Below are 27284 nucleotides of genomic sequence, written 5' to 3' on the forward strand. Positions count from 1 at the left end.
AGACCGGCCCGGTCAATAGCCTTTTGCAAGTCCAAAACTACGTTTCCCGTCATTCTTTGCAGGCGGCGTGACGTCACGCACCCCATGTGGTTTGGGTTCTTTGCACCAGGCTGTGCCCCGGGATGGCGCCTGAGGTCAGGGCTCTGCCGGACAGATGGCCCCGGCTCAGCAAGTTTGTCCTGTCCGCCTGTGCGGCCAGTGTGGCCGAGCTAGGTATCTGCTGTGTGTGTGTCCTTGTGTGGCAGAGGCTGTCATGGTAGCTCTCAGGACTACAAGTCCCAGCATGTTCTCTGAACACGTTTCAAAGAAAAGGCATGCTGGTATTTGTAGTTCTACTGCAGCGTGTTATCTTGTGTCCACAATTTGCCAGTCTTACTTTTTTTTTTGGGGGGGGGGGGGGGGGGGGTCACGTGATATGTTTTGAGTCACATGATCCCCTTATAGATTTGATTTCCAGAGCCCCTATGTTCAGATTTCACATACGAATATGTCTAACCCCTCATCATGTAAAGTTCTGCACGTTTCTAGTGCACTTCGTGTTTCAATTCTTCACCTGCTTGCTGTCAGTGAATAGAAGCATTAACTGGTTAAAGGGGTTTTCAGGGAGTAAAAAAAAATTGACGATCGCTGCACGCACCCCCACCGATCAGCTCCGGTCAGCGTTGCGGCCACCTCCTGAGCCAGTGATGTCACGTTCATCGGTCATACGACCAATGTGCAGCTCACGTCAATGGGACTGCACTGCAATACCATGCACAGCCACTATGCAATGGATGGCGCCGTTGTGAGCAGTGAGAGCAAATAGCGGATCGGCGGGGGTGCCTGCATTGGTCCCTTCACCGATCGGATATCCTGAAGGCAAGTCATCCATATTCCACTCGTGGAAAACCCCTTTAAAAGGTTATTCCTAAAGCAGCAGGGTTTTTTTTTTTTTTTTTTTTTTTTAGCAAATCCACACGACCCCCATCTCGCAGCAGCACATGCGCTCGGCTATTTCTTTGAATTGCTATAGAAATGAATGGAGACAGCTGCGCATGTGCGGCCACCTCAGCAGTCACTGTAGACGAAGGTCCCACCTGTGGATAGGCCACCCCTTGAAATGTGGAGGCTGAAACCTTATGCCTCTCACAGCAGATGCTTTGCTACAGTTGTATTTACTAAACAGCCTGGACTCCAGACTTCTATATTTTACCTGCACTGATACGTTGTAGCAAACAGTCAGGCTAGTAAACAGTTTAATGCTGCTGATGGACCAAGCTCCCAGTCTACACTGGTCCAGCGATGGGAAGTGTGAGGTCCAAATGGGTTTTCACCCTCTCAATGGGAACAAAATGTAACATAGTAAGGACATCAGTCAAGTTCCTATTCATTTCTATGGGTCCACAAAAAAACGGACATCCATGTGCTTTCCACAACGTGTCCTATACTTGTCCGCAAAATGCAGACCCATAGAAGTCAATGAATCTGCAAAAAAAAATGATGCAACACTGATGTCTCACGGACATCGTCCATATTTTGCGGACCGCAGAATACATACGGTCATGAGAATGTAGGCCGCGTTTCCATGTCCGTTTGACCGTGTTTCATCTGTGAAGGATCCATGTTTGGTCCGAGTGTCCGTTTTTTGCCCTCCGTGTGTAATCTCATGGTTAAAGGGGTTGTATCGATTAGAATAAAGGAGACGGCAGCATTATGTCTGGTATTGAATAAGACTGCGCTGCAATACCAGACACGGCCTATGGGTGGCGCTGTTTAAAAAACAAAAACATGTCAACATGATATGCCTGTGTCTGCTACTTGATGTTACAGTCATGTTGTCTTTACAGTGACGTTCCCTTTGGATCTCACCAAAACGCGTCTACAGATACAAGGCGAGGCGGCACTGAAGCGGTCTGGAGAAGGGGCCTTGCCCTACAGAGGGATGGTGCGCACAGCGGTGGGGATTGTGCAGGAGGAAGGGCTGCTGAAGCTCTGGCAAGGGGCAACGCCTGCAGTCTATCGCCACATTGGTAATATATGTGTATAGAAAGAGCGACATGAGGGTAGAACCTTTACACGACGCAGTGCCGGCCCGGTCACCCAACTGCGTCTATCGTGGTGCCCCTGCTGATAAAAACAATACCCTGATTATGACAGTAAGTGGCCCTATTGATGAGAGAACTGGATGTTTATCCATATACAAGTAAGCCTACTGGAGCACCAAGGGGCCAGCCGGAGCCCACGGAGCACCAGATTGTTACACCCCTTGAGCTTTAGTTCCTCTCCCTGGATGGAAAGGGCTAGACTTCTGGTACCTGCGCATGTCCTCGTCTTGCCGCGTGCACATTGCATCTTCAGCAGTGCAGATTCCCACTTAGCAAGCGCCGATACCTGTCACCTCGCGCCTGCGCTATGTCTACCAGTCTCAGGGCTTCTGCTGTTCTCCAAGCAGAGCAGAGACCGGGACACACAGCGCAGGCATAAGTCTAGCTCTGTCAATCCAGGGGAAGGGACCAAATCTCAAGGGGTGTAACAATCTGGTGCTCTGAGGGCTCTGGACAGCCCTTCGGTGCTCCAGTAACCTTATTTTCATATGAATAAAAATCCAGCTTTCTCATAATCGGGGTATCGTTTTTATCAGCATGATCGACCCTACCAGGCTGTATGCCTGGTTTTATAGGGTTGATCCTGCTGACAGATGCTCGTTTCGGAGTTAATGATATTGGCAACTTATCCTCAAGATAGGTCATCAATATCTGATCGATTGGGGTCCAACATCCAGCACCCCCACCAATCAGTTGTTCCCTGTAGTCTCTGAGCGGAGTAAGAAGCATAGCCCTGCCCGGTTACCCTTCAATTGAATGGAAGCTGAGGTGCAGTAATCCGACACGGCCACTACACTTTGAATGGCGCTGTGCTTTTATCTCTGTACATTGTCTTAGTCCTGTTTCCAGAGACTGCAGGGAGCAGCTGATCGGTGGAGGTGCCAGGAGTTGGACCCCCACTAATTGTACACTGATGACCTACCCTGAGGATAGGTTGGCAATATTAAAATCTATGGACACCTTTGGGGAAATTTTCTGTTATTGCATTCTACTCACTAGGGGCTAAAAATATTTTTTTGCAATTGGTCTTTATTAGAAATTTTCAACAGTTTTTACTCTACAGCTTTCACTTTCAGTGCATCTGCAGTGGAATCGGTCAGGGAGCTGCTCTGACAGCTCCGTCTGTAGCCCTGGTCTCTGAACTCCTGACGGCTCATAATCACTCATAAGAGATGAAACCCTGATAAGAGTGTAGCTATAATGAGTGTTTATGAGCTGTCAGGAGTTCACAGGCCTATATACAGATGACTGATTCAGCTGTGAAACCAAAAGCAGTCGTTTGCAGATGCACAAAATGAAAGCTGTAGGGGAATAACTGTCGAAAATTTCTAATAAAGAATTAAAATTTCTTACCAATTGCAAAAAATGATTTTTAGCCCAAAATGAATAGAATGCAATCATAAAAAATTGCGGTCTCAGAGGAGTCCATAGCCTTTAACTCAGAAAACCCCCTTTAAGCTACGTGTATGTTCACCTCTGTGTTAGAGGCTCCACACTATGGGCGCCTTAGAGGAGCCCATTATCCATTAATCCAGTGGTGTGGTCGATGGCCGTCGCATGTCCGATCCACTGATGTGAACAGAGCCTCACAAAAGTTAAACAATGCCACCCCACCATCTGTATCAGTATCTACCTCCTCACGTAGTCGTACTTACTAACGTTTTCATTGTTAAAATCGGGACATCTAAACTTCACCGTGATACAGTCAGGGAACGCCCACTTTTGGGCCTGTTTTATGGTAGCCATTTCCGGTGTTCGGTGATATTTCCCTACCCTCGTCACTTCCAGTTGTTATGCGGCTGCACCGGACATGACGTTCCCAGCTTTGGAAGGAGGTGTGCCGCGCTAAGCAGGCGCACATTGACTGGGTAGGGTAATTTCACACCACAGTTGGGGAGAAGGAGCCACCTAATGCGCTTGCGCCTTACCTCTCAGCTGGACACCAGCCGAAACTGTGCATGCGACGGGAGCCTCACCAGCGTAAGAGATCAATCAAGAACCTGCGCAGATGAGACTAGCTCCAGCAAAGGCTCACGGTCGGGAAGTAGTTGGCCGCGCTTGCGCACTGGCCCGTAATTTTTTCCCTACCCTCTAACCGCTGGTGAGGCTCCCGGAGCATGCGCAGTGTCGGCCGGTGTCCAGCTGAGAGTTAAGGCGCAAGTGCATTAGGTGGCCCCTTCTCCCCAACTGTGGTATGAAAATTCCCTACCCCATCATTGTGCGCCTGCGCGGCGCAGCACACCTCCTTGTTCGGTGCAGCTGCGTCACAACAGGAAGTGACGAGGGTAGGGAAATTTTACGGGTAGGGGAAATATCACGAACACCGGCCCAGGACAGCACAAATTTGCTGAGACAGTCCCCCAAATTCAGGACAGTTGGCAGCTATGCTTATGATGCAGATGGTTCCTGTGATGCACGTGAGGCTCTAGGGCTGTGGATCGGGTCCATTCATTGTATTTGACACGTTTTTCTATCATTGTTGTGACTTTTCGCTCTAATAACCTATAATGTGGGTTCTACAATGGAGTGACGGTTCTTTCCCTGTGACGCAGTGTACTCGGGGGTCCGCATGGTCGCCTACGAGCAGCTCCGGGACTCGCCACTTGGAAAAGGGGAGAGTGAGACATTTCCTCTGTGGTAGGTGGCTGAATATTTCCCATATTCCTTGCTGTTTTGTATATCGCACGTTGTGCATGGGGGGAGTATCGTATGGCTGAGACCGGACATGGGCCCCGTGGGTGTATATTTGGTATTAAATAGGGGTAAATTTATCAGAACTGGCGTGAAGGAAAACTGGCCTAGTTGCCCATAGCAGCCAATCAGATTCCGCCTGAGCTCTGAAAAATGAAAGGTGGGATCTGCGGCACCGCCGAGGTGTCTGGTGGCAGCAGGCTTGGCAGTAAAACATTGTCTGTCACAGAGCGGCACGCAGCTGACAGGCTGAGGCAGCAGCCGTAGCAACACACACTATGAGCTACGAGACCCTGGTGTATTTAAATCTCATTTAGCATGTCTTTCAGAAAACTTTCTTTGAACTCCTGACCTTTCACATCAGAGGCAAGGCATTTACCCACACAGCTATGAGAGCTGTATTACCAGTTACTTAAAAAAAAAACTATAAGACTTCTACTGTAGATAACTTTGATACCTAGTGTACATACACATGACAGCTCCCCCAGCACACTGTGTATGGATGTAGCAGAGCTGGGTGTGTTGGGGCAACTGTCATGTGTATGGTTGTACCCTAGGTATCAGTTATCTACAGTAGAAGTCTTATATATATTTTTTTTAAGTAACTGTCTGTACAGCTTTCATAGCTGTGTGGGTAAGTGCTTTGCCTTTGATACTAAAGGTCATGGGTTTGAATCCCATCACAAGCTTTTATGAAAGACAGGCTAAATAAGAACACGAGCACCAAATCTTCAACACTAGAGGCTGCATCGCATCGCTGACATGGAGGTAAGTAGAATTTTTTTTTTTTTTTTTTTTAAATACTGGACTGTTACTTTACTGCCATGGGGTAGGGGGGGCTATTGGCGCCATGATACTGGCACATGGAGGGGGGGAGGAGAGAGGCGCTTGATACTGGCACATTAGGGGGCAGGGGGAGAGGATGGCACTATGATATTGGCACATGGGGGGCAAGAAATGGACATGAATCATGAGGGGCAGAAATGTGAAATTATGGAGGGGGGGGGGGGGTGCAAAATGTAGATTCGCTTGTGTTGACAAAAATCCTTGCACCGGCCCTTGCTGCTCTACATACAAAATTGCGCTAACTTCAGGATAGGTCATCAATATCAGCTGTTTACCTGCTCGCCGCAGCAACTGCAGTGGTGAGCGGGTGTAATTACAAGTATGGCGTCCCCATTTACTTCTACGGGACGGCTCCGTCCTGTCCAGCTGAACAGACATCTCATAGAAGTGAATCGGGACGCCATAATTGTAATGGCGCCGATGCAATGGCTGTGGCGATCAGTTAAACGGAGCAGAGAAGGCAGTGCCTTCTCTTCAAGCAGCAGTGCCAGATATCGGACCCCCGCTGATCTGATATGGAAGACCTGTCCTAAAACGTGGACGACCCCTTGTGTAACATGCCGCGAAACATACACCTAAAAGCAATGCAAACTATGCTTTAAAACAGTCCAAAATAATACGGAAGGCTTTATACCTGGCAATTTCCTTTAATCCAACATGTGATAATCCGGCAGAGATATTGTGAGATTCCACAAAAACCCTGACGTTATCATTTTATAATGTGTGATTTCTTTCTCTCTACACGTACAAGTAAGTTCTGTATAGGTTTCTATGAGAATTCACAGCCGATCGGCCCCTACTGATTCCAGAAATAGGGAATTGTACCCCAATAAAATTAACCTTTCCTTGCTGTACCCGTCTCGCCTGCTTCCATGCCATTTTTCGTGCCAACCATGGTCACTCCTGTCACGCTGTTCACCACTCTGAGGACCTCTGGTAGCACCTTTGACTGGGTTCACTTTAGGTTATTTTAGTGCTGAGTCTGCATTTACGCTCTTGCTTGTTTATTTGCTTGTCTGGCTTATTGGCGGCTTGGCTGAATTTGACTTCACAGAAGCCAATTTTTTTATCTCATTTGGCAGGACGTTTTCTAATGTAGCCTAAAGGGGTTGTCCGGTATTCTTATATTCAGTGTCTGATCAGCGAGGGTCTGACACCCCCCACCCCTAGTAGCTCCAGTGGGGAAACTGCACATCTCTCTCCATTGTGTAGTTGGCCGCATTGGTTATTGCAGCTCTGCTCCAATTGACGGGAATGTTGAAATGGCCCTTATCTATTTTCGTAAGTCCCATAGCAGTGACGTGCTCGCCATTCACAATGGAGCCATGCTCGTGAAATAGGAGCAGATCCCAGAGGTGCGACTCTAGTGCTTCTCCCTCAAGCCGGTCAATTAAAAAAACTGCATAAAGTACTATAAATACAGTATTTGTTCATTGGTTGAATAATTGGGTGATAATATTATTAAAAGTGGTTTTGATAACTGGCACACGATCATCTAGTACGGCACGAAAAGATTCACCTGAACTGTATTGATCAATATACATTTTAATACTCAATACATAATAATTATAAAAAAATCAATAAAACACAATACGGAGGCTAAACACTGACCGTTCATCTTCCTGTTCTGTGAACGAGTCATAGAGATTAGTGGACGGAAGGGATAGAGAGGACTGTGCAGCTGCACAGTTCTCTTTATGATTGAGCAGATCCATTCAGGAGCACTTTGCCCTTCATTAAGGCAAGAGCTGTGTGGGCGCACACTATCCCTCAGTGGGAACAGCCGCACATTGAGGATGTCTTATTTATCATTAAAGGGTTTCTACCACTTGGATTTCACATAATTTGGTGTCAGACACTAGCGCTCCGCTAGTGTCTGCTCTGCCAAACTATCCTGCTATAATAGATTTTGGGGCAGCCGTTTACCTAAAAAAAGAACTTTTATTAATATGCTAATGACCCTCTAGGTGCTATGGGGGCATCATTAGCACCTAGAGGATCGGTCTACCTTCTCAAGATGCCGCCGCTCAGCGCCTCCCTCCAGCCCGCCCATCTGCTTCGGAATGCATCAAACGGACGACTTCACGCGCATGCGCCGTGCGCGGCTGTATTCGGCGCATGCGCAGTGAATGTCCGACCGCTTCCCTGCTCAGACATCTCCACTGCGCCTGCGCCGATGACGTCATCGGCGCAGGCGCAGTGGAGATGTCTGAGCAGGGAAGCGGTCGGACATTCACTGCGCATGCGCCGAATACAGCCGCGCACGGCAGTCGTCCGCAGGCGCAGTGGAGATGTCTGAGCAGGGAAGCGGTCGGACATTCACTGCGCATGCGCCGAATACAGCCGCACACGGCGCATGCGCGTGAAGTCGTCCGTTTGATGCATTCCGAAGCAGATGGGCGGGCTGGAGGGAGGCGCTGAGCGGCGGCATCTTGAGAAGGTAGACCGATCCTCTAGGTGCTAATGACGCCCCCATAGCACCTAGAGGGTCATTAGCATATTAATAAAAGTTCTTTTTTTAGGTAAACGGCTGCCCCAAAATCTATTATAGCAGGATAGTTTGGCAGAGCAGACACTAGCGGATCGCTAGTGTCTGACACCAAATTATGTGAAATCCAAGTGGTAGAAACCCTTTAAGAATTCAGGGCTGGGTTTGGGAAGGGGTTAGCTTCTACGGAGAACATTGTTTGTAGTCAGGATCCACTTATAAAGGGCTTGTCCAGGTTTTCTTCCAAAAACAGCACCACACCTGTCCGTGGGTTTTTTCTGATGTTTGCACAATGAACTTCTTGTTGGAAGACCTTAATAGTGTACAAGGGGTTGTCCAAAAATGCACACTGTATGCTGTGCAACTGGAAAGTTTGTTTCTCATGCGTCTCATTGGGGGACACAGGCATTGACCATGGGTATAGCTGTTGCCGCTAGGGGGCGGACACTAAGCACACAAAGTGCTCCTCCCTCTTCAACTATATCCATCCTGCAGGGACCAAGCTAATCAGTTTTAGCTTAGTGTCTGTAGGAGGCAGACCTTCCTGCATTGTAGGTCTGCTGATTTACTAATTGTCTTTTTTTTCTAGCGGGAAGCTTCAGGCAGTCCGGGTAAAAACTGCCTGCACTCTCCACCCAGGAGACGGGAGACCAGGGGGTCAGCCAAACTCCCTGCTCGTTCCCGCTCTCTAGAAGAAAAGGAGGACCAGAGGTCTCTGTAAAAACCTCTGTCTCCCGCCAGCAAGCGCATCACCGCGGCCACCCCAGCAAAAGTCCCCTCTGTTTCCGGTGTAGCGTCACCAAAGGTGGTGATCCGGCTGGAGCCAGGGGGGCAGAAGACTTCGGACAGGTGAGTAGGAGACTGCCCACAGTGCCCCCCCTCGAGTACCCTCTCCTCCACCCCATGTGATGGACCCCATGTGGTTGTCCTGTACTATGAGCACAAATGGGAGCCCAGTAAATGTTTAAATGGTACCAGGTGCAGGGCTCAGGGGGCTGCTCCTGCTGTGTGGCCGCACGCGCGACACATCCTTGGTCTGACGAAGTCGTCCTTATCGCCGCTTCCACAGGTCCGCCGGGGCCATTAGTAATTGAGGCCCCGGCTGCATTTGGGGCTTACTACTAGGGGCGTCCGTTTCCACGGCGGTGTCCTCCTGAACGCATTGGGGAGAGGAGAGGTGGCAGAGTTTTCTCCTGAGTGCCACTTCCTGGTCGGCGCGTCTGCTGGGGCAGCCAGGGCCATTATTAATTGAGGCCCTGGCTTCTGTGCGGCCTACTCCTGCAGGGACCCCCCCGCGGCTTATTTTTCCCTGGCCGCCATCTGGGTTCGGCCGGGGATGCCGACGAGAGTGAGGGGGCGTGGCCTGATGGGTGCTGAGAGCCAGCTGCATTTTGGGGGGTGGGGCTTGTGTTTGTCACGCTCCCACACCAGCTGCAGAGCGAAGGGAGAGCACCTGGCGGGACGCTGATGGTGTTGGCTGCTTGGAGGGACACAGGCTGGGTAAGTGTTTGTCCCTTCCTAACCTTCCCATTTGCCTCATTGGGGTGACAGGGGTGTCATTATGTCTGAACCCTGGCCCCAGATCATGTTGTGCAAAATTTCCATTCCCTCAGTCTGACTCCCTCTGCTTTGCGTGTGCTGCGCCACCATCAAGTGGCTCGGCTTCGGACCCATTGCTTCCCACTGCCCAACTTACGGAAGAACCGGAATGGGCGCATTCCCTGTCTAAGGTGGTATAGGATGTCTCCAATACCAACAAAGCTATTGTGGATGTATCGGGCGTTTGTCGGCAGAAGACGGGAGACCAGGGGGTCACCCAAACACCCTGCTCGTTCCCGCTCTCCGGAAGAAAAGGAGGACCAGAGGTTCCCGTAACAACCTGTGTCTCCCGCCAGCAATCGCATCACCACGGCTGCCCAGACGAAAGTCCCCTCTGTTTCTGGAGGGTCAGTCGCCCAAACTATCCTCCATGGTGGACAATTTAATTACGGAAGTTATTGAGACGTTGCAGGTTGAGGATCCAGCCCCGTCATCTGCCAGCGTGGGTGTTTCCTTTAGGAAGTCCCGTCATCCGCACAAGTGTTTCCCCAGCCACCAGGAGTTGGATTCCTCTCTCTCCAAGGAGTGGAATTTACCTGATAAAACATTTCATGTTGCCAAAACGCTTGAACATCTTTTTCCGGAGGATTTGACTAAGAAATGGTCGGCTCTACCTATAGTGGACCCGCCAGTTCCCCGCTTGGCTAAACATACTACCTTGCCAATGGCGGATGGGGCTTCTTTTTCTGATATCAAAGATGAGAAATTGGAAGTGTTTGCAAAATCTGCCTTTGAAGCAGTGGGCACAGCGCTGCAGCCAGTGTTTGCCTCTACATGGGTTAGCAAGGCTATGGGAGAGTGGGCAAGTAATTAACGTCAGGGTCTCGACTCGGGAGTCCCCTCGGGGGAACTTGCAGATGTGGCCCTGCAGCTCTCACATGCCAGTGCATATATTTGTGAAGCATCTTTGGACGCGGACGGGTTTATGGCTCGCTCGTCAGCTCTGTTGGTGGCTATTCGCCGTATCCTATGGCTCTCCTGCTGGGTGGCAGATAATGCTTCAAAGCAGACCCTGACGTCCCTCCCCTTGACCGGCAGCAGACTTTTTGGTAAGCGCCTGGATGAGATCATTTCGGACGCTACAGGTGGTAAGAGCACCCATTTACCACAGTACAGGGGACGTCTAATAAGTAAAAAAAAGCGGAAGCCTTTTTATTATTTTATTTATTTTTTTATCGCCCTTTCAGAGTTTTTCCGGCCCCAAGGGAGCGTCTGATAAGTCAGCCACAGGCCAGAAGCGCAAGCCTTCCTTTAAGCTGCGGCCTTCCTGGCATTTCTGTCAACAGTGCTCCAAGTCCTTTAACCATAAGAGCTCCGCTGCATGACGGGCGGCTCGTGGCGCCCTCCGTTCGGGTGGGCGGTCGGCTTCATGTGTTTCGGCATGTTTGGCTGGCGCGTGGGTGAGGGAGGTCATTGCAGAGGGCTACACGTTGGACTTAAAGTCCTCCCCTCCGTTCTGTTTTTTTCGGTCGTCCCCTCTGGCCTCCCCGGCAGCTGCAGGTTCTTTTTTTTTGGCAATTCACATGCTGCTGCAGCAAGGTGTGATTGTTCCGATTCCTGCGCAAGAACGTTTTCAGGGGTTTTACTCCAATCTCTTTGTGGTTCCCAAAAAAGAGGGGACAGTCCGTCCCGTTCTGGACCTCAAGGCGCGCAACCATTTGCTTTGCGTCGGTCATTGCGTCCATGGAACCAGGAGAGTACCTGTCCTCGATAGACATCAAGGACGCTTATCTTCACGTGTCCATATGCGTCAGTCATCAGAGGTTTCTCTGGTTCGCAGTGGGTCCATTCCACTACCAATTTGTGGCCCTCCCGTTCAGCCTGGCCACGGCTCGTAGGGTCTTTACGAAGGTTCTGGCAGCAGTCATGGCCCTGCTCCATGCCAGGAGGGTCGTGGCAATCCCTTACTTAGACAACATCCTGGTGAAGGGTCCATCGTTCCAAGGGACGGCAGACAGCCTAAGCATAGTCCTGGACACCCTGAAGCGCTTCGGATGAATGGTGAACACGCAAATCTTGTCTTTATCCATCGCAGCGATTGACTTATCTGGGCATGGTACTGGACACTTGTCAGGCGAAGGTGTTCTTGCCTCCGAAAAAACTATCTGCTCTCCATCTTCAGATTCGCTCATTGTTGCGGCCAGCTCTGGTTCCCATTCGTCGCTGCATGCGGGCTCTGGGGCACATGATTTCTGCCTTTGAAGCAGTTCCCTATGCTCAGTTCCATACCAGAGCGCTTCAGCGACCCATTCTGTCCAGCTGGGATTGCTCCCCAGACTCCTTGGATCGGCCAATGCGTCTCCTTGCCCCAGTGTGAAAGGTCCTCAGATGGTGGATGGCCTCTCCGATGTTGACATCGGGGTGTTCGTTTCTCCCTCTCCATTGGAGGGTGTTAACAATGGATGCAAGCCTCAGGGGTTGGGGGAGGGGAGGAGTGTCGGAAAACCTCGGTCCAGGGGGTATGGTCACGCGAGGAACGCTCCCTTCCAATCAATGTTCTAGAGTTGAGGGCGATTCGGCTCTCTGCAACACTGGGCCGACCATCTCAGGGGTTGTCTGGTGCAGGTGCAGTCTGACAACTCCATAGCGGTGGCATACATCAATCACCAGGGCGGCACCCGGAGCCCGACAGTCATGGAGGAGATGGTGCTGATTTTCAGCTGGGCGGAGAAACAGGTTGCGGCGCTATCGGGAGTTCACATTCCAGGCGTAGACAACTGGATCACAGACTTTCTCAGCCGGGAGCGTCTTTATCCTGTCTTTAGGGACATCTGCAAGAGGTGGGGTCAGCCGAATGTGGATCTCATGGCCTCACAGTTCATCAACATGCACTGGTGATCCCAGGGAGTCGGTTTCCTTACGTGTTCCCGCTTCTCAGGAAGATCAGGTCCGAGGGACTGCTCGTCGTTCTCGTGGCCCCAGATTGGCCGTGCAGGGTGTGGCACGCATCCCTAATCGCACTTCTTGGCGACGAACCTTGGCGTCTTTCTCTTTGGGAGGACTTGCTTTCGCAGGGGCTGATCTTCCACCCGAATTTAGGTTCGCTACATTTAACGGCATGGCTGTTGAAGCCACCATACTGAAGGCTCTGGGTTTTTCGGATGCAGTGGTCCAGACTATGATTCGTGCCAGGAAGCAGTCTTCCAGAATCTACCACCGGACTTAGAAGTCCTACTTTAGTTGGTGTGAGCGGAGACAGCTATCTCCCGTTTGTTTTTCTTTGCCATGACTTTTGGCTTTCCTGCAGTCGGGCATGGACTTGGGGCTGGCTCTCAGCTCTCTCAAAGGGCAAGTGTCGGCTCTCTCCATTCTTTTTAAGCAAAATTTAGCTTCGCTTTCGGAGGTTCTGACTTTTATGTAGGCGGTGGGGCAAGCCACCATTTGATCCTTGGGATCTTAATCTAGTGCTCAAAGCTTTCCAATCTTCTCCGTTTGAGCCTTTGCAGCAGGTGTCGCTGTGCTTCCGGCTTTTTTGTTTGCAATTACTTCTATCCATAGAGTGTCGGAACTCGCGGCTCTTTCATGTCAGTCGATATTCCTGATCCTCCATCAGGATAAAGTGGTCCTTCGCCCTGTGCAGTCCTTTTTGCGAAGGTGGTGTTGACATTCCATCTAAATGAGGAGATTATTCTTCCTTCATTTTGTCCGGTCCCATCTCCTCCTCGAGAAAGTCGCTCCATACTCTGTATCTGGTGCGTGCAGTGCGTATATATCTGTCCCAGACGGCATCTTTCAGGCGGACGGATTACCTGTTCGTGATTCCAGAGGGGCCGAGACAATGGCTGACAGCGTCAAAGACTTGCATTTCCAGATGGATGCTATTGTGGAAGAGTAGCGCGTTAAGGACTGGGCCTCGCCCTCCTGGGTGACTGCTCAGTCAGCTCGGGCAGTGGGAGCCTCTTGGGCGGTGCATCACAGGGATTCGGCCCTTCAGGTGTGCAAGGTGGCAACCTGGTCGTCTTTGCATACTTTTTCTAAGTTTTACAGAGTGCGCACCTTTGCATCTTCTGACGCTTCTTTGGGGCGTAGAGTTTTGCAAACAACTGTTCTCTGATTGGCAGGGGGGTTGTAGTTAAGCCCACCCTCAGGGACCTAACTGGAACGTTCCATGGTCAATGCCTGTGTCCCATAATGAGACGGATGAGAACTAGATTTTTTTACTTACTGTAAAATCTGGTTTTCTTCCGTTCATTGGGGGACACAGCCCCCACCCAGTTTTTTGTTTATGGACCTTTTCGGGCCTGTGTGGTTCTGGGTTTGCACATAAGGTGATTTTCTTATGTCTGGCTTCTCCTACTGCTTTTGCACTAAACTGATTAGCTTGGTCTCAAGCTCCTAGCGGCAACAGCTATACCCATGGTCAATGCCTGTGTTCCCCAATGAACAGAAGAGAAATAGATTTTACGGTAAGTACAAAAATCTTTTTTTTTTTTTTCCATTTTAGGAAGGCCGTGGTGGGGGGAATGACAGCTGGAGCTATTGGACAATTTTTCGCTAGTCCAACAGACCTGGTAAAAGTTCAGATGCAGATGGAGGGAAAAAGAAGGCTCGAAGGAAAACCACCCAGGTGAGTTCAGATAGTTGCTGATATTCAGGAGGACCTGTCACCTTTTGTTCCTCCTATGAAATAACATAGAATAGGCCGTGGCATTTTTTCAGTTTACAGATTGCTCTACAGGGCAGATGGGAGTCCTATAACCTCTCTTGGTTCGCTCTGTAGGTCATGTGCAGCTTTTTAGTCATGTATCAGATTTGCAACCCTACTTATTATCAAAACGAAGATCAAAATGGGCCCCTCATGATGGTGGTGGGCTTTCTCTCCCAGGACAATAAGGCCTGGTGTTCCACTCCCTTTCCCCGCCCTTTGGGCCCATTCCCCACCCACTTGCTAGCACTGCAGTTGCTCAGGGGAAGTGAGCCACATAGTAGCAAAGGGAAGGGAATCCACCACAGTTGGGCTCCATAGTAGCTGAATGGTCTCGTATAACCAGCTGCACATGTCCAGTAAAGTGGACCCTTCTCTGTCAGTGAAAGCCTTTTCCAATCTCAGTTTTCTCCTTTAAATCAATTTAAAAGAACTTTAAAAACACTACCCTATGATGATTTTCTGGTGGGTTTTACTTTAAATGCCCCTTGTTTGTTTCTGAGTGATTATCTCAACCAGATTTTGGAAGTATTGTAACATTTAAATATACATACTATAAAAATTCAAAGTTCCATAATAGAAAAATGTTCAGACTACTAATGTTAAAGGGGTTATCCAACCCTTTTAATGACCCCCCCCCCCTTCCCCAAAATGCCTGGGCCTCTCAAATAGGTTATACTTACCCCACTTCCAGGCACCTGCATTGCTTCTGATCCCTGCATGGCCGCCAAAGCATCTCCCCGTTGTGCGGATTAAAACGGGGGGAGGGGAATGCAGCCAATAGCAGGCCGTGACAGGGATACGCCTCCCTAGCATCACCTGCTATGCTGCTATGCTAGCGAGGTTCGTGTGGGGATCAGAAGCGACACAGGTGCCAGGGAGCGGGTTAAATATAACCTAACCTATATGAGGGGCCCAGGCATTGGGGGGTCATTATAAGACTTGGATAACCTCTTTTAAGGAAGACTCCCTTTTTTATCTGTTCTGAATTCGCTTCTATCATGCACTAAAGATTGAGTACAAAGTTCATGATATCTTTACCTTGGAAAATCAGTGCACTATCAAGCAAAATCTGTTGCCAGAATAAACTAATGGTGCTAAAAGGGCAAGGCTATAAAAAGGCTTTATGGACTAGACAATAATTCTTATACTGCCTCTCTCAAGGACAGCAATATAACTACTATAATACTGCCTCCTATGTACAAGAATATAACTACTATAATACTTCCTTCTATGTACAAGAATATAACTACTATAATACTTCCTTCTATGTACAAGAATATAACTACTATAATACTGCCTCCTATGTACAAGAATATAACTACTATAATACTTACTTCTATGTACAAGAATATAACTACTAGAATACTGCCTCCTAAGTTTGAATTGTTTGTCTATTCTGTCTTCCGTATCTGTTTCCAGAGTTCAAGGGGTTTATCATGCATTTGTGACGATTGTGTCCAAAGGAGGAATCCGTGGCCTGTGGGCAGGTTGGGTGCCAAACGTTCAGAGAGCTGCCCTGGTAAATATGGGAGGTAAATGGATCTTGTATGCACACAGGGGACACCTTACATGGGGGATTCCAGCAGAAAACATTTATCATATATCTACTGTATAGAGAAGGAGCCTGCCATCAGGAACATGGACAATAATCCAAGGCCACGGACAAATAAGCTTAGCTCAACTGAAGAAAGGGCTGTCTTTATTTAGTTTTAAAGCGTCACTGCCATTCACTGCACACACAAAGTAGAGGAGAATCTGCTTCCTAACCTTCTCTTACTCACTCAGAAGCAGCCCCAGGATCATGAAGGACATTAGAGAGGTACTGGTTCTGAAATTAGCACTTTTGCTGAGCTATGTAGCTATGGAGTCTCTTTAGTGTGTCTCTTTGAATCCCGTCTCACTCATGCTGCTGCTCACTGTTGCCCCTTTCCCTCTCCATAGACCTATATTGACATGTGTAATATGATCCTCCTGCTCCTGTGGAGCTGCTCCATCTTGAGACAGAAATCTCTGAGACCCCAGGTATAAGCTGGGCAAGGGACCTGCAAACCTTGTTTTTCAGGTAGACGTTGCCTGACACATCCAGGCTGAGCTTGCAGGGTTTGAGGTTGCCGCGCATGTCCAGCTCCATACATGCAAGACTAGGAGAGTTTTGGAAACTGCTGTTTCTGTCATCGTTTTTCTAATACGTAGTAAAACTTGAATTACTTCTTTCTGGCTGTTTTTATCGCTTTTCGTCCTCCTCAGATCTGACCACTTATGATTTGGTGAAACACTTTCTACTTCGGAACACCAGCCTCAAGGACAACAGTTTCTGTCACAGTATTTCAAGGTAATTTCTTTGCTTTATGACATGTGACCGGTTAAAGGGTTTTTACCCACTTTTTTATACTGATGATCTGTCCTCCTGGATTGGTCATCAGTATCTGATTGGTGGGGGTCCAAGACCCGGGGCTTATGCCGATCAGCTTTTTGAGGAGACTGTGGCACTTTGTTGAGCGCCGCAGCCTCCTGAGCTCAGCTTTATTCCATTCAATGGGGCTGAGCTGCACCTAGGCCATGTGACCGATGAACGTGACATCACTGTCCTAGGACAAGTTGCGAGAAGGCCGTGACGCTCCAGGAGCACCACAACCTTTTCAAAAAGCTAATCGGTGGTGGTCCTGGTTGTCAAACTCCACTGATCAGATACTGATGACCGCCTTTAAAGGGATTGTCCAGTCAGGTTATTCATTGTACATTTGATTAGCTGAGGTCAACTCTGACACTGATCTTCATCTTTTGGACAGCATATGTTCAGGACTGGTAGCTGCTACTTTAGGAACCCCAGCTGATGTGATCAAGACCAGGATAATGAACCAGCCGAGAGACAAGCATGGCCGGTGAGTGCATCCTTTTTCTATATAGTTAGGGCTGGTACTAACCCTACAGAAGTGCTATTCTATCACTTATGAAAGCGCCAGTCACCACCACCTCTGCCCCCAACAAAGAACCTCCAATATCTCACCTTCCTAGACCCTTGTAGATGTAACCAGGAAGGTGGAAGAAGAATACAGCTTCCAATACTGATACCACGTGGTTCCCACCTGGGAACAGGAAAACTATCCCAGGACCTTTTTAGGCCCAGTTCACAATTCAGTTATTTGGTCAGCGATTTTCCATCAGTGATTGTAGGCCAAAACCCGTAGTGAAGCCTCCACAGAAATCAGGTGTAATGGAAAGTTCTGCTCCTGTTCTGTGTTGTTGACCCGCATCTGGTTTTGGCTCCCAATAACTTTCCAAATAACTGAAGTGTGAACTCAGCCAAAATTGGATTTTCACAGCAGAATCTGGGCCCCAAAAATCACATAGGATAGGGTAAATAAAATAGCATAGTACAGTTTTGGAATTAATTGTAATATTCCCTACTGCTCCTCTTGGCTGTGAATGGTATTGTGTTCAGCCCCATTCAGTTGCGCCTAGGCCACGTGTCCGATGAACATGACGTCACTGGCCCAGGGAAAGCTGCGAGAAGGCCGTGTTGCTACTACGAGTGCCACTGCCTTCTCAAACAGCTGTTCGCCGAGGGTCCTGGGTGTCTGCCCTCCACCGATCAGATACTGATGAACTATCCAGAGGATTAGGCATCAGTTAAAAAGTCTTGGGAAAACCCCTTTCCCGACCAGTGCCGTACTAGTACGCTGACCGGTTTCATACAGCGGACATCCACAGCTAATGTCTGCGACCGGTGGTAATGCCGATCGCGGACATTTAACACTTCAGATGCTGTGGTCAATCCTGACCACGGCATCTGAACACTCTAAATACCAGAAGCGTGTGCATCCATTAATGCTCCAGCTCCCCCATGTGGCGATCGGAGGAGCTGGAGCTTGTGTGCAGCAGCCCCTGTCATAGTGAACGACAGGAGGCTGCTGCACAGTCTTTCCTATGGAGCCCTAGTCTGTAGCAGGGCTCCATAGGAAACTAGTAATTCTCTCACAAACTTCTCATAGACTTCAATGCCATGAGAATAGCAATCTAATGATTGCTCGTTATAGTTCCCTATTGGAACTATAAAAAAGTGTAAAAAAAAACATTAAAATTCAAATCACCCCCTTTTCCCCCAAAATAAAAGTAAAAGAACTAAATAAATAAAACAATACACATCCCGTGTATCACCATGTGCGACACCGCCCATACTATAAAAATATACTATATCATAAGCACGATTTAAATGGTGGTGTTGGAAAGTACAACTTGTCCTGCAAAAAACAAGCCCCCCTATGGCTATGTGAACGGGGGCTATGTGACACTTTCCTGGTTCCCAGCTGGTCTCTGTTCACCTTGCCGCAGTGATGTCATGACCGCTACTGCCTGCAGGGGTCACATGTCAATACACCATATCGTTGCTGGGTGTTTGGAAACTGAGACCGCTGGAGGACCAAGGAGGCTTCAGAATGGGAGCCGCAGGGTATTGGGTAAGATTGTTACTTGCTTGCTTAAAGTCAATGGGAAAAGTGACAAATTTCCATGAGGATAAATTCTAGGGCGAGTGGATGAGATTTGTAAGATCTCATCCTCCTGTATGTGCAAATCCGCAGGTAAAATCCACAGCAACTCCAGCCCACTTGTACATATGGCTCCATGATGCTGCTCCCGAGCCGGGACATAATGGGAAACTGCTTTCACTGGGTCTCTGGGACAGACTTTGTTTGTTTTTGTGTTTTTGGATTTTTTGTCCCTCCTGTAATGTGCTGTGTCCGTGTATTTTCCAGGGGGATCTTGTACAAGTCTTCCACAGATTGCTTCATTCAAGCTGTGCGTGGGGAGGGCTTCATGTCCCTCTATAAAGGCTTCACGCCCACATGGATGAGAATGGTAACTGCATTGTAGTGAACTGTGGAATATCTGGTATTTGCAGGCGCTTCATTTGCAAGATTTCTTTTATGGTTTTTTTCATACTACTTGAGTCTTGAATTAAAATGCTTCTCCATTGTCACGGTATACAATAAGAACATGAAGTGTGCACTTGGAGTAAGGGTAAGAATACACTCGTTGACAAAATACTGCACCAAGTTGTTGGAATGTGTGAGTGTAATGATGATAGATGGAAGTGATCACAATACTAGAGCCTGGACACAGGATGAGGTACGGCCTCTAGCCTGGCCACAGGATGAGGTACGGCCTCTAGCCTGGCCACAGGATGGGGTACGGCCTCTAGCCTGGCCACAGGATGGGGTACGGCCTCTAGCCTGGCCACAGGATGGGGTACGGCCTCTAGCCTGGCCACAGGATGGGGTACGGCCTCTAGCCTGGCCACAGGATGGGGTACGGCCTCTAGCCTGGCCACAGGATGGGGTACGGCCTCTAGCCTGGCCACAGGATGGGGTACGGCCTCTAGCCTGGCCACAGGATGGGGTACGGCCTCTAGCCTGGCCACAGGATGGGGTACGGCCTCTAGCCTGGCCACAGGATGGGGTACGGCCTCTAGCCTGGCCACAGGATGGGGTACGGCCTCTAGCCTGGCCACAGGATGGGGTACGGCCTCTAGCCTGGCCACAGGATGGGGTACGGCCTCTAGCCTGGCCACAGGATGGGGTACGGCCTCTAGCCTGGCCACAGGATGGGGTACGGCCTCTAGCCTGGCCACAGGATGGGGTACGGCCTCTAGCCTGGCCACAGGATGGGGTACGGCCTCTAGCCTGGCCACAGGATGGGGTACGGCCTCTAGCCTGGCCACAGGATGGGGTACGGCCTCTAGCCTGGCCACAGGATGGGGTACGGCCTCTAGCCTGGCCACAGGATGACCGACTGTCACATGTGATGGCTCCCAGACCATCACACCAGCAGTTGGGGCAGTGTGTCCTCCACAGCAAAGGCAGAGTTGAAAAGATTTGTAAGCGGCTCACCCACCAATGCAGAGATGAACAAAGGTCCACACCCCTCTGGCTCACCCACACCCCTCTGTATATCGAAATAAAAAGAACTGTGGGGGGCACTCAATACCGGGACCACTAACCAGTCAACAAATAAATAAACCTTTAATTGATTAAATAAAAAACTAAAAATTTCCAGACTAAATCGATAAAAGGTGGCACACAATAAAACCTCCCAATAGGATATCAATATCAGCAGCAATAAATAGCACTAAAAGATAATAGACAGCACTAAAAAAATAGCAGCAATAAAAAGAGGGTAAAATGTCCACATAGTTCAAACCTTACTCGATTGTTCAACAGCTCCTGTAATCAATGTCCCTTATTATTGGGTATACCAGTTCTTTATATATCGATATTTAGTCTATCAACAATAATAGCACTTTTTCTGTTAAGCGTCTGGAAATGGTCCAGGCAGAGACAGGGGTGTAATGAAGGTGCCACCTGTGTCTGGATGGTGGACTATAAAACTGTGGGTGCTGCTCGTGGTTGGCGGATCGAAAGATCCTCTCTACTACTGGTCTGTGTGGACCGTCCGGAGCCTGTTGGCAGTGTGTGCATGCCCTCACGTAACCACTAGCCCCAACAGCAAGGTCAGAACGCCCCATGTGGCGGGCAGCTCGTCAAAATGACTATCCTGCTAAGGCTACATTCACACAAATGTGAAAAACAATACAGAAAAACTGTCAATTTTTCATGGCCATTTTGCATCAGTTTGTGCATCCGTTCATTGGCTTTTTTTTTTTTTTTAACCCCAACCCCTGCAGCGCTCTGAGTATATATTATGCCCCTCAGTAGTACCCCCAGTATAGATATAGCCCCTCAGTACTATCCCCGGGAGAAATAATGGCCCTCAATCGTGCCCCCAGGAGAAATGATTCCCCTAATTAGTGCCCCCAGTATAGATAATTAAAAAAAATAACTCACCTCCCCATAGGCACTCGCCAGAACTCGGTCAGCAGGACCTGACGCTCCCAGCAAGATCATGTGACGTGGCGACACTGGGCAGGTCCTGCTGCCTTCAGTGTGGAAACTGTTCCAGCGAGTGCCTGTGGGGAGCTGAGCACTTCTGTCTAAACAGCTTTTAAAAACGGACCCAGGGATTTCAAAGGGATCCGTCTGGCTGTTGAAACGGGAAAAATAGGACGTGTCCCGTTTTTGAGGGCTGCTATTCACGGGCTGCCACGTGAATTGCCTCATTGAGTGGAATGGTTCTGAAATCAGTCGTCACAGGGCCGTTTTCATCCGTCGTGTGAATGCACCCTAATATGTCTTGGAGTGCATCGTAGAGGTGTGTCTAACAGTCAACGATCTCACACAGAGGTACACTACCCAAAAGTAGGCTCTGAGAGCCTTTCTATAGGGGAGCGGGGAAGCACTTTTACTCCCTCTTGTGGCAAGACCCAGTGTCTAATCCGACCACACCTGTAATCATTTCCATATCTGCCTGAGACATAACTGGAGGATGAGGTTTTCAGCAATCCAACATTTCTATCTGGTTGCGGATTTTTTTGTTTTTGTTTTGTCAATGAGTGTACTTAAAGGGGTTGTCTCTCTTGTCAGTAAGTGGCATTTATCATGTAGACAAAGTTAATACAAGGCACCTACTAATGTATTGTGATTGTCCATAATGCTCCCTTTGCTGGCTGGATTCATTTTTCCATCCCATTATACACTGCTCGTGTCCATGGTTACGATCGCCCTGCAATCCATCAGCGGTGGTTGTGCTTGCACACTATAGCAAAAAGCACCAGCCTATGTGCGCTCCCATGATCCCAGCCACCAGAGAAGCTAGCGCTTTTTCCTACAGTGTGCAATCATGACCACCGCTGATGGATTGCAGGGCGGTCGTAACCATGGAGACGAGCAGTTTATAATGTAATGGAAAAATGAGTCCAGGCATCAAAGCAGGCAATATGGACAATCACAATACATTAGTAAGTGCCTTGTATTAACTTTATCTACATGATAAATGCTATTTGCTGAAGTGAGACAACCCCTTTAAAGGAGTTGTCTCACCTTGCCGGTACAAATCCAAGATGAGACTAAGTCCTGACCCCCACCACCTAGTGCTTGCTGTTCCACTAGCTACCACTGCAGTACTTGGGCGCTACAGAACTCAGAAACAGCACAGCTTGTGGTGCCTCGCCGTTTCTGCAGCACCCAAACATTGTAATGGGAGCTACTGGAACAGAGCGCACCGGCCCGTTCCTCTGTCTCAAGTGGACCTTAGTGACGCAAGATGAGAGAACCTCTTTAAAGGGAGTCTGTTCACCAGACATGATGTCTGTAGGGCTAGCTCAGCTGAAGGTAATGATGCCTTTCAATTAGTGATCCGTTGCTTTAGGCTACATGCACACGACCGTATGTGTTTTGCGGTCTGCAAATTGGGGATTCGCAAATATTAAAAAAAAGATGACATCCATATGCCACCCATTTGTTTTTTTTTTGCGGATCCATGAAATGGACAAGAATAGGACATGTATTTTTTTTTTTTGCGGGGCTACGGAACGTACATACTGATGTGGACAGTACACGGTGTGCTGTCCGCATTTTTTGCGGACCCATTGAAATAAATGGGTCCGCATCCTATCTGCAAAAAAAAAACAAACGGAACGGAAACCATGTTCGCGTGCATGTAGCCTTATTGTGAAGAAAAACTACCTGTATTATGCAAATGAGCAGCTCAGAAGCACCGAGGGCGGTTTCAAGCCGTTCTGTGCACTCCTGCTCCTTCCTCTGTCAACTCTTCCCTCTCCTTCATGGACAGGGCCAGGTTCCTGTAGGGTCGTCTCATCTGGTCCTGTCAATCCAAAAAAAGGGGAGGGGCTAGCAGGAGGAGCAAGGGTGCACAGAGTGGCTTGGAGTCGCCCTTGAATGGAAGTACTTTTTCTTCACAATTGGGTCTCATAAGCCACGTGGCCGACGGACATGACGACACTGGCTTCGGAAGTGCTCATCAGAGCACCACGTTCTCTTCAAACAGCTGATCCGATACGAAAAACCTATCATTATCAATATTTTACTCCTGGAAACCCAAGACATTTATGGTATATACAGTTGATGTAATCACTGGGACTATCTCTAAATTTTATTGTGGCCCTTGGTTGTGAGAGCCAGAAAAAAAACAAAAAAAAAACGTCCTGCACCTCTTCAGTAAAGGGTGTATTAGACGGGCCGATTCTCGGCTCGTTAACAATGATCCGGCGGTCTTACACTGCCACCATTTTCATAGGCAGTTGGGATTTTTAAGCACCTTCAAAAAAATTATTTCTTGCCGGCGGCTGAATGTGCTGTCTAATCATGAGCAATGGCATAACGATCGCTCCTCCCCATACTGTGGAGGGGATCACTGCATGTAAATGTGTCTCCTCCACTAGTGAGCCTCCTTATCGTCAATCGTCTGCAGAATCTGGCTCTAATACAGCCTTAGGGCTCATGCACATGAACCTATTTTCTTTCCGTGTCCGTTCCGTTTTTGGGTACACAATGGGTCCACAAAAAAACAAAAACAGATCTTACTCCGTGTGCATTCCATTTCCGTTACGCAAAATAATAGAACATGTCACATTATCCCCCCCCCCCATGTATTACAGGTGCCGCTTCTACATACAATGGTCTGTTCCCTTTTTAATATAGAATTGTTGTCGAAAGGAGTTTTCTAGAAATTAAATACCAATAACCCATCCTCAGGATAGGTCATCAATATCGGATCATTGCTGTTTGAAGGGGCCGAAGCCCGTGACATCACTCCCATTGGTTACATGGCCTTTTGTGGAGCTCAGTACCATTCTATTGAGCTGCAATACCAAGCACCACCACTATAAGATGTACGGCGCTGTGCTCTATATACTGTGAAGCACTGTGTGCCCTTCAAATAGCCGACCGGTGGTGGTGGCGGGGTGCTGCAAGTCGGACCCCCACCGATCTGATACTAACATATCCTGAGCATAAGTCATCAATATGTAACTTCTAGATCTGCCCCATTGAGCTGTTGCCTGATATATCCCGTAAGGTATCGTCCATGATTTAATGCCCTGGTGTTGTGCTTGGCGCAGGCTCCCTGGTCAGTGGTCTTCTGGCTGACGTACGAGCAGGTCAGACGATTTGTGGGAGTGAGTTCCTTTTGATCCTCGTCATGGGGGGTAAGTCATTCATAAGTCTTTTCCAGTCTCTTTTAATAAAAGGCTGTACATCCATAGTATGACTGTAGTAGTGCATCGTAGCTAAGGAGTCCGGGGTCTGGAGCTAAGCTGCAGACCAGGGGGCGCTCGGTGCGGGGTTCACCGGATGGGTCTTACTGCAGATATTAGATACAGAAAATTACGATTTGCCATGGATTATTCCTCCTGCCGTAAATGTGCTGGACTTCCACCCGGTGAACAGTGACCGCCAGGGACCGAGACTTTATCATCACTTCTACCGTCTCCTTTCTCGGAACATGGCGCTCGTTGAGGGACATTTATTAGGCTGCTTACACCATTTTTTTTTAAAAAGTGCCAATTATGGTGCACGGCAAGTGTGGGTAGCTGGCGTAGACTTCAGGTTCTGGTGTACGGCAGGGCAGAGATTTCTTGAGTCATCTGCCACTTAATTATTTGGCGCATCTCACGAGATGAAAACTGGCAGATGGATGCACCAGTCTTGATAGATCTCCCTCATTGAGTGCAGTGAATAGAGGGAGCGGATCTGCCGATTCCTCTACCGGACTTGGTGATCGCCGGCTGTTCTCAGGCATAGCAGAGCTGCTGAGTCTTAGCAGACCCTGGCCAGTCTGCCTGTGTACAATGCCCCACAGAGGGGCCCGTTTTCCCCTGTAACCAGGGCTCCTTTGGATGCCCCAGTTATAGTGGAAAAGTGCAAATATACATATATTTTTTTAAAGTGCCACTGTCCACCAGAGGTCTTTCAATGATGTCAACAAATACATTTAAAATATCAGTAAAAAAATATATAATAAAATACAAATAAAGATTAAAATAAAAATGACCAACTCCATATAGAGAACCCATTTTTATAATTTATTTAGATGTCCGCTTGCATATTTAAGGCTATTTTCACATCTGCATATTTGCCGGATCTGCAGGGGATCGACAAAAACGCTTCTATTATGGATCCATTCATAACGGATGCAGCCGGTTGTATTATCTCTGAAATGAACAAGACGGATCCGGCACTAAAATTATTGCAAGTCAATGGGCGCCAGATCCGTGTTCTTGCGTTGTCCTATGACAGTTCTCAATACCGGAAAGGAAAATGCAAGTGTGAAAGTAGCCTAATGGGGTTTTGCAGGAGTAAAATATGGATGACCTATCCTTAGGACTCCTGGTACCTCCAGCGTCTGAAGAGAACGTGGTGTTCTGGGGAGCGCTTCAGCCTCTCTCTAGGGTACTGGGCCTGGGCTGCACTACCAAGCACAGCCACTATGCAATGTACGGCGCTGTGCTTTGAAGCTGATTGTAGGAGTGCTGGCAGTCGAATCCCCATCGATCTGATATTGAAGACTGATCCTGAGGATAGTCTCAATTTCAGTTTGAGAGCAGCACAACGCAGGAATGCAACAGATAGCCTCACCTATTGATCCAAATCCGGTATCCTGCACACATCCAAAAAATAACAGCGACGCCAGCATCTCCAAAATGTGTCATTATCGCATCAAACCAGCATGTAAAAAAAAATCTGCAACAATTCGGCTCAAAGCCTTTTTCAAGCATTTTTCTTGAGGATAGTTCATCAATATTCTACTCCTGGAAACTCCTTTGAAGAAAAGGAGGGCTAAAGTTTGCAAAAAAAATAAAGTACAAAAGTTTTTTTTAATTTTCCCCAAATAAAGTAAAAAAATAACAAACAAAAAAATATATATATTAGTAAAAAGCCTAGTCTCACATAAACTACACTTTGCAAAACTAATTTTAGTAGTCCACGAAATAAAAAGTTAGGGTTGTTAAACCACCACATGTGCTAATGAAAAAGTGGTCACTGAGGGGTTAAACGTACCAGTGTACATGTTTGGGATTCTCGCTTTGCCACTGGACTGTTCATTATACGGTATATCATGATTGTATGTTGTTTGTTGCAGGTATGAAGACCTGGTGTGAATAGGAAATATCACTGAGCTGGATGATCCGGAGTAGAAGCGGGCACCATGCAAAGCACGGAGACCTTAAAGGGGTCCTCTGGGAATGATTTGAAATGGCTGCCCGCCAGAAACGTGTCCTAGAATCTGAGCATCACTGGTTGCCACTACTTGCAGAGCTTCCTAGGGGGTTAGGTAGCAGGGCATCACTACAGACTGGCACCTGAATATACTACATATTGGTGAGTGCTCCTGTCAGGCTGCTCAGCCATGATGACATATCATAGACAGGATCACATCATTACCATCTACTGTAGAGCAGTGCAGTGAGGCCCACATCCCCCCTAGACCAGTGTTTCCCAACCAGCGTGCCTCCAGCTGTTGCAAAACTACAACCCCCAGCATGCCCGCACAGCCAAACAGCTGGAGGCACACTGGTTGGGAAACACTGCCCTAGACAGCTCTAGTGGTGGAAACCAGTCCTGCTCACATTCTAGGACAGGTTGCTGGCGCCCATTTTTAATCATTCCCAGAGAACCCCCTTTAAAAAGGCCCTCATATCCTACTTCTGATTTGTTACTCAAATTTTTAATAATTTTTATATGAAAATCTCAAATTATTTCATCTGGATATAAATATTACTTTGAACCCTTGACTGTGATTTTTGGTGTTTCTGTTGTAAATCTGTGAGAACTTTAGGTACCAACCCGCCGGAGGTCCGAAGCTTAGAGAAGTGCCTCTGGATTTCTTGTATCTTGCGGGTCTCAAGGTGGTGCCGCCTGGTGATACAGGCAGATGTGTCATGGTCGGAGTCGCCGGGTATCCCTACACCTCATAGGACACGTATGAGGTAACGCGGTGATCGTTCCTCTACAGAATAATGAGAGATACAGCCCATAGATGCCACATTCAATAGCAAGAGTCGCAACTAAGCGGT

General features: G+C 48.3%; 1 protein-coding gene across 2 annotated transcripts; it reads left to right on the forward strand.

Moving 5' to 3' along the window:
* Nucleotides 1-69: 69 nt before the first annotated feature.
* SLC25A27 (solute carrier family 25 member 27) lies at nucleotides 70-26990 on the forward strand. Of its 2 annotated transcripts, XM_044290884.1 has the most exons (10): nucleotides 70-213; nucleotides 1827-2009; nucleotides 4637-4721; nucleotides 14153-14275; nucleotides 15776-15888; nucleotides 16604-16688; nucleotides 17146-17238; nucleotides 19111-19213; nucleotides 24330-24416; nucleotides 26351-26990. In XM_044290884.1, the coding sequence occupies exons 1-9, from the start codon at nucleotides 123-125 to the stop codon at nucleotides 24399-24401; spliced, it is 948 nt and encodes a 315-aa protein (XP_044146819.1). In that variant the 5' UTR covers nucleotides 70-122; the 3' UTR covers nucleotides 24402-24416; nucleotides 26351-26990. The 2 variants fall into 2 exon arrangements, with proteins under 2 accessions (XP_044146819.1, XP_044146820.1); XM_044290885.1 differs by lacking the exon at nucleotides 24330-24416.
* The last annotated feature ends 294 nt before the right edge of the window (nucleotides 26991-27284 follow it).

Source organism: Bufo gargarizans, chromosome 4 (genome assembly GCF_014858855.1).
Source record: "Bufo gargarizans isolate SCDJY-AF-19 chromosome 4, ASM1485885v1, whole genome shotgun sequence".
Taxonomy (NCBI): domain Eukaryota; kingdom Metazoa; phylum Chordata; class Amphibia; order Anura; family Bufonidae; genus Bufo; species Bufo gargarizans.

Excerpts from the sequence above, each read along its gene's own strand:
- SLC25A27 (XM_044290884.1), top strand. The coding sequence starts at position 123 with ATGGCGCCTGAGGTCAGGGCTCTGCCGGACAGATGGCCCCGGCTCAGC. Across the intron at positions 17,239-19,110 it reads CCGAGAGACAAGCATGGCCG|GGGGATCTTGTACAAGTCTT; the intron begins GTGAGTGCATCC and ends TGTATTTTCCAG. Across the intron at positions 19,214-24,329 it reads CGCCCACATGGATGAGAATG|GCTCCCTGGTCAGTGGTCTT; the intron begins GTAACTGCATTG and ends TGCTTGGCGCAG.